This window comes from Sinocyclocheilus grahami, unplaced genomic scaffold (genome assembly GCF_001515645.1).
Source record: "Sinocyclocheilus grahami isolate Dianchi unplaced genomic scaffold, SAMN03320097.WGS_v1.1 scaffold514.1, whole genome shotgun sequence".
Classification (NCBI taxonomy): Eukaryota; Metazoa; Chordata; class Actinopteri; order Cypriniformes; family Cyprinidae; genus Sinocyclocheilus; species Sinocyclocheilus grahami.
The window spans coordinates 183114-195066 of record NW_015505693.1 but is presented as its reverse complement, the minus strand read 5'-3'; the positions used below and the strand labels follow the sequence as shown (position 1 = coordinate 195066).

Here is an 11953-nt window from a genome sequence, read left to right as displayed (position 1 = left end):
AAGAGTGTACTGTTCACTTGCCTTTAATCATGTTTTAACTTTCTCAGACTATAGTTTTTGCTGTGGTATATGAAGAAGTACTTAAAGTGTATGGAAAGCAAAGTTACAATGATATAAAATTAGTGTCATTAATGTTTTTAGTTTTTTGACATTTTCTGATTTGTGACATTACTTTTTATGTAATGCTAAAACACTGCTGGTCACTTTCAGAAGTTGTAGTGATTCTTTCTTTTCCAAGAAAGAATGTGAAACAAATTGGTTATATAATTTTCATTTTTAAATATTTTAAAATATAATTGAAATTGATTTTACACACTTTAAGCAATATCGTATCGCATATCGAATATCGCATTTTTTAACAAGGTATCGCATATCGCATTTTCCTTCAATATCGCACAGCCCTAGTACTTGGTACATTGTCAGCGCAGCGGCAGACGTTCAAACTAATATCACGTAATTTACGTCTCTGTGATGATTGGTTGATATCAGAAGGAGGCTAGCCTCCCTTGCGAGGGTTCTTTTCTCAACACTCCTCAGCTCTGAAAGTGAACACTTGATGGTGATTGGCTAATTTTTTTTACCAACGGAGGCACAAGGGCTCAGCTCTCCCCCGGCCTCCCCCTCACCTTCACTATCACGTAGCGGTTGTAATTACATCAGCAGATTCGGCACATTCGCGATAGAAAAGCGGCGCTTTCACTTTATGGTATTACAACTGTGAAATTACAAACAAAATTACACATTCTGAGACATGAACTGAAATTAATTGTGAATTTATTAACATTAAATCGTCATCCTCCAATTTTCACCTCAACATTATGGGGAAGCTGTGCCTCCCCTGCCTCCCCCTACGAGCCTCCACTGTTAATTTGTGGTTACCATGGTTTGAGAATAGTAACCATTGTCTTTGGATTTATAGTAAAATCATCGTTAATTTTCGTAAGGGTTGTGTGTTGTAGTCTGCCCTAGCTCCCCCTAAACCTATTATAACATATGTTTATTTGTCTGCTAAATGACTACTGTAACATTACAATAGATAATAATGATGTCCTTTATACAGTATTTTGAGTGATGACTGATGATCAATGGGCTGCTGCTGCTTAACTAAGTAAACAAAGACAAAACTACAATAGCATATTTACAGATGAAACTGACCTGCACTTGAAACCCTGAACAGTAGTTTTGCTTCTCTGCTCCACCTGTGCTCTTCCACAGTCCACTCCACTCCATTCTCTCTCTCTCTTATTGATTACTCTGATCCAAACCATTTGGCGGAGGAGCGGAGAGTGCGCGAGCCGAAGCATTGCCAGTCACGACCAGTGGTGGAAAGAGTACTGAAAAAATATACTCAAGTAAAAGTACCAGTACCTTCCAAAAAATGTAGTGTGAGTAGAGTAAAATCACTTGTCCAAAAAACTACTTGAGTAAGAGTAAAAGAGTAGCCTATTTAAAAGTACTCATGAGTATTGAGTAGTGAGTACTGAGCTGTGGATTCTACCCCCTCATAATAAACGCTGTACACCGCAATTTATACATTTTTAAAATGTTGTACATTCTGTAATTCACATTATCTTATTTGTCATAAAGAATGAGGGGGGGGTTATCGCTGCTCTCCCTGCTCTCATCCATGCTTGGCTGCATGGATGCGCAGGGAACCATACCGCCAATCCAAACTATGCTAATTGTCAATCATCTTTGACGAAAGTGGTCCTGACAGAACTCTCTTTTTAATAAGGTATATATATAATTTTATGTCCTTAATATTAGTATTATGAATGACCAAAAAAATCCTAAATATAAAGTTATAATTCTATAAATAAATGACTATATATATATATATATATATATATATACACCCACACACACCTTGCTACGTGTACTGCGTTAGGCTAACCGAGACTTGTCATTTGCACTTATATGTTGTTGCTCTTTTGTTAGTTTTTACTGCTTTTATTGTCCTCATTTGTAAGTCGCTTTGGATAAAAGCGTCTGCTAAATGTAAATGTAAATTCAGGATTTATCAATATATATATATTCAGATTTGATATTATTTTCTCTCTCGTCAGTGTAACTCTATGGGATTTTTTTGGCTTGTTTAATGTCCACCAGGTGAAAACTGTTAGTCCAATAACTTAACTAAATCTCCTCACATGGACAAACCACAGGTATGGGCAGTATTGATGCCTGCTTTAGCCCTAACAAGACTCTGGATGAGTTGATGGAGGCTGGAGGCTGTGGGAGTCTACAGAGGTCTGGCATGATGTTTTGCCAGGATCAGAGAGCCCAGGCTGGGCAAGACAACAGCAGGATTAGTGCATGCCAGCGCACAATCGCCTTCCCACAGCGAAGACGAAGTGGGCAGCATCTAAAATCGTGCTTTTCCCCACAAAAACCTTCGAGAGAGAAAATCTTTGACGATACAAACAGATTCATGGACTGAGCTTTAAGGGACTCAATGTGTTTGTGTGCTTTTATATGCCAAACCTTCCACCAGATCCTTTATCTGCAAGCACATCGGCTTCCTTTTGTTCAAGAATCGGTTCTTTTAGTATGTGTGTGGGTTTGTCTTACTGTTTGTATGTGTACGTGTTTGCTCGCCTACCTCCATGTAGGAGGTTTTCAGCTTGTCATCTGTCACCTGCCTGTGACAGCCAGCGAAAACAGCAAGGCTCCAACCTGCAGATACAATTACGAGATAGACTCCCATGATTCCCGGTTGAGATAGACGTTTCTGGAGGTCACATGATCAGGAATCGAGAAGAACAATGCAGAAAGGAAAATCCAGCTTTGATTGAATTGACATGCCATCCATTTAACCCATCAGATGAGAACAAATTAATTTTGAGCGATTAATCGACTGCGGCGGCAAATTAACTGACTGTCTCATTCGTTTTGATGCGCTGGACGGCTCATCTCTCTTTTTGTCCTTGCGCTCGTCTTTGACTCGGAGCAGGTGAGCGGCCCGCTGTAACGTACACTGGTTATCCGTGTCCAATCTCTCAGACAGAGGCTTGTGTTTTGCCCTTGGCCACAGCAAGTCCGATCCGCAGCATCTATTATTTACTGCCGGCTCTTTGTCTCTCTCACACTTGATTTGTACTAAAGACTTTCTGCCTGTGATAATGTAGAATGGGCTTGTCAGACATTCATATACTTGGTGACCCTAAAAAAATGCAAACCTGGTTGAGGTTTTGGATTTGTGTAATTAATGAGTAATAAAAGCCTTTCTTTATTGAAAGGTAGTTATTTGTCATATCTAGCTCTGTTTTGTTGAGTAGTTTAATTATGTGCATCTATTCTCTTTTCAGACAAAATCAAAGATCATTACATTTGAGAATATATTATTCAAAACATTCACTATGGGAACTCAGGTACACTCTTAAAAAGTGTCAAGCGATGCCATAGAAGAACCATTTTTGGTTCCACAAAGAACCATTCAGCCAAAGGTTCTTTAAAGAGCCATCTCTTTCTTACCTTTTTATAATCTGAGGAACCTTCTTTCGCCACAAAGAACCTTTTGTGAAACAGAAAGGTTCTTCAGATGTTAAATGTTTTTCAGATGTTAAAGGTTTTTATGGAACCATTTAGACAAAAAGGTTCTTCTATGGCATCGTGAAGCACCTTTATTTTTAAGAGTGTAGTCAGGGAGATCTTTCTGTCTGTCTATATTTCTCTCATTCTGTCTGTTGTTCTGTCTATTATTCTGTCTGTTTGTCTATTGTTCTGTCTGTCTATCTGTTCTGTCTGTCTGTCTGTCTGTTCTTCTGTCTGTCTATCTGTTATTCTGTGTATCTATTTGTATGGTGTTTTATCTAACAGTTGTTCTATTTGTCTGTCATGTGTTCTGTCTATCATTCTGTCTGTGTTGCTCAGTCTATTTATCTGTCTGCTGTTTTGTTCTCAAGTCAATCTATCCTTTGTTCTGTCATCAGTCTATTTGTCGTTTTTTTCTGTCTATCTTTTGTTCTGCCTGTCTGTTTACTGTTCTATCTTTCCATCTTTCTGTCTGTCTGTCTATCTATCCTTTGTTCTGTCATTTTGTCTGTCTATCTATCCATCCTTTGCTCTATCAATCTTTCTGTTGTTCTGTCTACCTGTCTCTTATTCTGTTCTGTCTCTCAGTCAGTTCTTTGTTCTTTCTGTCGCTCTGTCATTCTATCTGTCAATCCTTTGTTCTGTCTCTCATTCTGTCTGTCTGTCAATCTGTCTGTCGCTCTGTCTGTCATTCTGTCTGTTGATCCTTTCTTCTGTTGGTCAATCAGTCTGTCGCTCTGTCAGTCAATCTGTCTGTCGTTCTGTCTGTCAGTCCTTTTTTCTGTCTGTTGCTCTGTCAGTCCTTTGTTCTGTCTGTCGATCAGTCTGTCGTTCTGTCTGTTGATATGTCTGTCGCTCTGTCAGTCCTTTGTTCTGTCTGCCGCTCTGTCTGTCAGTCCTTTGTTCTGTCTGTTGATCTGTCAGTCCTTTGTTTTGTCTGTCGATCTGTCTGTTGCTCTGCCTGTCGCTCTGCCTGTCATTCTGTCTGTCAGTCCTTTGTTCTGTCTGCCGCTCTGTCAGTCCTTTGTTCTGTCTGTCGATCTGTCTGTCTCTCTGTCAGTCCTTTTTTCTGTCTGTCAATCTGTCTGTCAATTCTTTGTTCTGTCTGTCGATCTGTTTGCTATTCTGTGTTTATCTATCCTTTGTTTTGTTCATCAGTCTGTCTGTCGTTCTATCTACCTGCCTGTTTATTTTCCCAGGGTTCTATTTGTCTGTTTATCATTCTGTCCATCTTGATCTGTTTTTCTATCTTGAGATTTGATCTGCTCAGCCAGCCCTCTGCAACTGTTTTACCACAACAACAACAAAAATATGCTTGCCTTTAAAAGCTTCACAAAAGCAACCTCACATGTTGTTGTTATTTCACTGCTGTTTACATCCTGTAATAATGCTGGTAAAAATGCTGTGTTCTTGAAAACTGGAGTAATAACTGAACATTTTTGTGCTTAAGGTACACCACCCAGATGGTAGAGATGCCTCCGTCAGGTTTAGTTCAGTACAAATGTTTTTTGACAGGATATAAAGACATTTGAGTTGCCTGCTTTGAATATTGTAACCTATCAAGCCTTTGAAAGGGTTACTTGGTTCCTATAAACTGAAAAAAGAGTGAAAATGCACTTGCAGTCTTTGATCGTTTGATCATAATTAGTTTTGACATGACCAAAATGTATAATCAATTCACCGTTCTCTCTCTTTTTTTTGTGTGTTTCTCCTTTAGGATGCTGGGGGATCTCCGCTTGACTGCGCTCCAATCTCTCCTGGCTGTGTGTCTGCTCTTCACCCTGGAACATGGTGAGTCATTCTCTCCTGAATCTCAGCATTCATCTGCTCTTATCCGATCAGTCGTGGGAGTGCATTTGTCAGTCACATGCCCTCGTTGACTCAGTAACAACTTTTTCAAATCTCAAAATGTCCAAAACCTGCTGCTGAATTAGTGCAATTTTCACCCACAATAGATGAAACCAGTGCAACCTACACTCCTAAAATGAAGGTTCTTTATTGACATTGATGGTTCCATTAAGAACCTTTAACATCAATGGAACATTTCCATTGCACAAAAGGTTCTTTAGATTATTACAGTGTCTTAAAATTGTTATTTTAAGAACTGTTCACTGAAAGGTTCTTTCGGGAACCCAAAATGGTTCTTCTATGGCAGGGGTAGGCAACATCGGTCCTGGAGTGCCGATGTCCTGCAGAGTTTAGCTCCAACCCTGAAAAAAACCTTACCTGCCTGTAGCCTTAGTAATCCTGAAGACATTAATTACATGCATATACCAGATACAATTATAACTGATTAATTATAGTCTAAAATAAAGAAATGTCTGTATGTGTGTGTGTGTGTTAGTTTGGGTGTGTGTGTGTTCGTTTGGCCATTCACAGCTCTCTGTGGAATGTTTTTGATCAGAAGATTCCAGGATTCTCGTGGGGGCTGGTTCTAATCTTTTTTGACGGCGAAGAACCATTTGGCAATTTACAACCCCTATACAAGTAACATCTCTGACCAGAACTGTAATTTATATGCAAATGTCAAAAGGCTAAAAGGGTCTTTTAAGCCATAAACAGTCCAACACTCCAGCATGATCCTACGCAGACGCTACAGCTTGTTCAGGTGTGTTTGATTAGGGTTAGAGCTAAACTCTGCAGGACATCGGCACTCCAGGACCGACGTTGCCTACCCCTGTTCTATGGCATTGCTGTAAAAACCCTATTCTGGAACCTGTATTTTAAAGCATGTGAAAGAGCTTAAAATTACAATTATGTCTTCATTTATTCACCTTCATGTTGTTCATTTCTTTTGTCAAACAAAAATGTTTCCCTTTGTCCATACAGTGAAAGTATAATATAACTGTTGTTCTGGCTGTCTGTCATTCTGTCTATCTTTTGTTCTGTCTATAGATCTGTCTGTCTTTTTGTCTGTCTTTTTGTCTGCCTATCAATCTATCTGTCTTTTTTTCTGTCTATCTGTTGTTCTACCTGTCTAGCTGTGAAACTCAATGGTGACCTTTTTTTTGTGGACCCCATTGACTTTCAATGGATGCACAAAAAGTTCAAAACACTCTTGTTTTGCATTATTTTGTGTTCCACTGAAAAAAGTAAGTCATACAAGTTTGGAACGAGGTGAGTAAATGATGCCAGCATTTTAATTTTTTGGGGAACCATCCCTTTAAACAGGTTTTCTCTCGTCCTTTCATCTTGTGGTAATTACCGTTACACACCATTCCCTGACCAGACACTGATGAGCCTTTTTGGACATCGCTGATAAATCGCTGGATTCCGCCCTCCGCTGCTTCCATCTGCAGTAAATAGAGAGTGCGCGAGGAACACTTTCATCTGCAGAAAGCCTAATTTCCTCACATTGCCACCTAAAGACTTGTCATCACTCACTCTAATGCCTGCAATGGCTCTCAGCGGCGGTTATACGTGCCCACGTGCCGTGAAAAAGGAAGACGCTGAGGCATAGCTTGTGCCGACTGAATCCTACTCCATCAAAAGCCTTTTGTAGATGAAAACGCTTTGCGCTTCACCATGCAAAACCAGGCCCCAAGTCAGAACTTTTGGCAAGGCTGTGTTGAATGCACTGTTTCACAGACCGGCCTCTTCTGATTTCAGACGACACCGGGTTCTTATCGGGCACGTGCAGGGTTGCAGGCCGGGCCATGGAGTCTCTCAGTCACTGACCCGCTTGCTGCCATCTGCACCAGTTGCTTGGAGTATGGTCTGGCACTTGAGAACCGCACGCGCATTTCTTTTTTAGCTTCAGCTGCGATGAGCGAGACAGGCTACACCTAATCTGCATGAAGATTACTTCGCCCTCTTAGCTTCGCTCTCCATCGAAACCACTCTCATGGGACACCCGTGGTGTAAATAAAGACACTTTGTCGGCATGAGTGTTAATTTTTTTTTTTGCAGAATACCTGCTTTCCTCATCTATCAACCAGGGCAATGTTGCAAGGGTCAACTTTACAAGTGGCTAGCTAGTTTGCAACATTTGTTCTATTTTTCATTGAATTTAATATAAATCTATTTTAGTTTAGTTTAGTTTATGAAAAAATATTGTAGTCTAAGTGGTGCATTTTAATATGAAAGTAATAACTATTGAGAAACTGTACCTGAGATTATTCAGTTGAAAACATATTAAAAAAACATTGTATATTTCATTTTTAATATTAATATAAAATGGCATTTAACATTTTATTTATTTATTTATTTGGTGTATTTTCATGCGAAACTATTGAGGAACTATCTGAGATTAGTCAGGAGAAATACATTAATACAATAAAGTTGAAAATTCAACAATTAGTTTATATTTACTTTTTAACATGCATATCATAAATTTAATTTAATTTAAGCCCTGAAACCGGGCGACGCAAGCATGAAAGTGCGTAGTTTAGATTGGTTTTGTTTTTTTGTGTTTGAAAGTCGTTTGCTCATACATAATGCAATTAAAAATACTAATACAACAAATTGGAAAATAGGAAAATGTTTTTAAAAATGTCTTTATAATTTAATTCAATAAAGATTTGATGATTAGTTTTTGTTTATTTAGTTATTTAGTGTTAAACACTTACAAAGGGCAGTGCAAATGGGAAAGTTTTTTTTTTTTACATTTATTTTTAAATAATTGAATTTGATAAAGTTTTATTTATTTATTTACCCTGACACAGTTTGGCTTGTCTTTGTGCTTGTAAGCCACCGAGCCATTTGTCTTTCATGTTCTTTGTCTTAAAATGTAAAATGCCAGCATAATCAATGTACTTTATGTCCAAAGGGATTGAATTGTCACAAAAATGAATTTATTGATGCACAGTATTCAATCAGTCTGCTATTTCCATAAATAATTAGTTTAAACATTACTAGTGCCAACTAATTTTAATGTTACAACACTCAAATATTTAGCCATGCATAAGTCACGCAGCTGCTGCTCCAGTTTATGTGGCCCCAGTTTATGGGACTTGGGTTGAGTTGCATCCCCGTATCGCGCTAAATAATTATGCCATTTACCTAGCAGAGAGCAGGAAATGTAGTCAAGCCTCTGGACTCAGAGTATCTTTATGTATGTGCGTGTATTTGAGCAAGAGACAGGAAGGAAGACAGGAGATATTGAGCTCCAGACACCCTGGGCTCGGTTAATATTCATGGCGCTGTGAATATGGCGAGAACCTCTGGGGGGTTTCCGGGGGAGAGCATCTCATGCGAGACGCTTTCAGAAAAGGAATGTCATTAGGACGGCCCGTGTGCATTTGCCACCGTATTAGCACACCTGTTTGCTTTTAATCCAATGATTCCACTTCTCAAACACGGTTTTGGAGTGTCCAAAACCGTGTCCATGATGGAGGAGGATGAAAGACACCATTGGAGGCCCCACTTAAGAGTGCAAATCAAACAAACAGTCCTTATTCGGTGGAAATGATGCATATGTAGATTTACCCCGGCTACTGGCTACTGGCTCCTGCCGCACACGTTTCCGTGAGTTTGTCACTAACGCTTTGGATATGTGGACACATGATTGTTTCGAGCTCAGTGGGCGCGTGCATTGCAAGCGCTTGTACACAATTAGACGCCGTGGGATAGTCTCGGCCAGTGGTTAAGTAACTGAAGGAAAGAGCAGGGGGAAAATACTGACTAACATGGACAATTTGCCAAGTGGTGGACTGTAAAAGTGGCCAAGGCACTAAAGAAAAACAGCAGTACTCTGTGGATTCGTTATCACATTAGCGGTTTGTCGCCATTGCCATCTATCTATCTATCTACCTACCGACCTACCTACCTACCTACGGTTTATTGTTATCCTAAGGTTATGATAATAATAATAATAATAATAATAAAAAACGTTAATAATAAATGGTAGATTCATTAATTTATTATGAATTCATTTAATTGTATTTACTGTTCAATAATAATAACTATTAATATTAATAATAATAATTATTATTATTATTAATAATAATATAGAAATTAGTGTGTGTGTGTGTGTGTGTAAACAATTGATTATTTATTTATGTACTCATCTATTATGGTAACAATAACAATAACAAATATTAATAACACATTTTAAATTCATTAATTTAATATTGATTCATTTATTTTATTATTCAATAATAACAGCTATTATTATTATTATTGATGATAATAATAATAATAATAAATTGATATTATTTTATATTATTAACTGATATTATTATTATTATTATTATTATACACGTTAGTGTATGTAAACAATTTTTTTTTATTAATGTTTAACAATAAATATTTGCCCACTGCTCACACTCTTCACTAAAGAGAGATTGTGATAGACAAGTTGATTGTTCTTCTTCAAATAATTCATTAAATAATAATACATTCTTTATTTTATTGTTTAATTACCTAAATTAAATAGTAAAATAAGTAAATATTTTGTTCTTAGTCTCTTTTTTATTATTATTGTACACATAGGATATAGGCAGCAAAAAAAAAAAAGTGGTTTTGGCCTGGCATGACTGTAAATATTTGGCCACCGCTCACTCACCACAATGAAGCGAGATCACAGCACACATAATAATAATAAATACAAATAAACACATTAATATTATTTAATAACTGGAATTGGTATTATTATTATTATTATTATTATTAATAATAATAATAAATAATAATAATATAATATTTATTTATTTATTTATTAAGATAATAATAATAATAAATGTTAATAATACATTTTTAATTATTTTAATTTAATTTAATTAGTCTCTTTTGTGTTATTATTGTACACATAGAATATATGCAGCAAAAAAAAAAAAAAAGTGGTTTTGGTCTTGCATGCCTGTAAATATTTGGCCACCGCTCACTCACCACAATGAAGAGAGATCACAGCACACTTTCAGATTCATCATTGTGTCGGCTGTTAACTTTGTATATTGGCTGCAGCAGCAAACATTAAAGCATGCTTAAGGAAGCTCACATAAACACCACCGAATAACGTCTGTCACTATTAAGACGAAGGTTGTGTGAAGAAAGTAGTTGGCTTTTTCACTTGACAGTAACAGGCTCATTTTTTATTTTCATTTTACCCCCCCCCATGAATGTTTTTCCATCATTAATTGCGGTTTTCCTTTCGGTCGGCGTGGTAATAAAAGGCCCATTACTTCATAAAATCCCTCAAATATCACCCTTGAAACGAATGAATGAAATAACTCTAGAAGGCACGGCTCGTCAGCATAACCCCGGCCCGCAATCGATCAGTCATTCGGTGGCTGCTGGGTAATTGAAGACAATGGGGCCACTGTCAGCAAGCAGCCAATTACATTAGCGTGCAGAAAAAGAAAGAGACAAGGAAAAAAGGTCCGTGTAGGAGATGTGTTTGAGCGATGTTGCTTTGTGTTTCCTGTTGTGGATTGATAAAGGCTTCTGACAGCACTTAATGCATTTCAGGTGTTCAAAGACGACGGCAAATAGTCACAATACATCAAGCAGTCGCTGGATTTTTCGCTAGTCGTTGGCCTTATAACCCTCTGCATTTTACCTTCTTTTTGGCTCGACCTCAGACCGACGAGGAAAGATTAAAGACAACGGCAGAATTTCAAACAAAAGACCGATCTCCAGGGGGTTATGCTTGTAAAAACATTTCTATCTAAATGCAGATTTGATATATTTTGCTTTGCTTCTTACATTCATTATTTACCCATGTGGGACCGAAGCAATTTTTTATTCCTTGACTCCGAGGCGTAATTTGGTTTTTAAGGAGGTATCTGCATTTGATTTCTGTTTATTTAATGTGGCAAATTAGATCAATCTTGCACACAAAGCATTACAGACTAAACAATTTTTCACATGGTTGGTGCAACTGTATCTGGAGAGTGGCCTAATTTACTACATACCTGTTTAAATGCGGCTGCAAAACGCGCATGAATGCAATTAGAAGCATTTGAGTGTGGGCACTGAGGGCCTGGGGAAACAATGTCATGCTCTGCAGTCTCGCTGCTTATGTTCTCCTCAAGCATGAATTCGGGCAGCAGGAAGGTAATTCAGAGCCTTCCCCTTATCGTGAGCAATGCTTCCCTGGAGCTGGAGGACAGAAAGGAAGAAAAGCATGAGCTTTGAGATGAGATCCAGCGGAAGGACTGGAGAGGAGGAGTCGAACCCCCTCCTGAGCAAATACATTATCATTTATAATTTAGTGATTTCAGTTGTCCTGCTGCTCCTCAATCACAGGCAAACAAAAGCTCTTGATAATGTTAAAAAAAAAAGTCATTAAAAAAATCTGTAGTTTATAGTGAAATAATGTAATATATTTTTATTATTCTGTAAATATATTAATATATTTAATGTTAATTTCGTCATGTGCATTACATATTATATATAATAAGTATGATAAATAGGGGAGAGAGAATAGAAAATAGAAAATGATGTATAATAACAACAACAACATTATTATTTTTATATA

At 37.6% G+C, this 11953-nt stretch overlaps 1 protein-coding gene across 1 annotated transcript in view; it reads left to right on the top strand.

Annotated features, from left to right (window-relative positions):
- The window catches only part of ncanb (neurocan b), a 180377-nt gene that overhangs the window by 47554 nt on the left and 120870 nt on the right, over positions 1 to 11953 (top strand). The window contains exon 2 of the mRNA XM_016237416.1: positions 5252 to 5325. Coding sequence (XP_016092902.1) covers positions 5253 to 5325 — 73 coding nt within the window. The 5' untranslated portion in view covers position 5252. The remainder of the gene's footprint in view (positions 1 to 5251; positions 5326 to 11953) is intronic.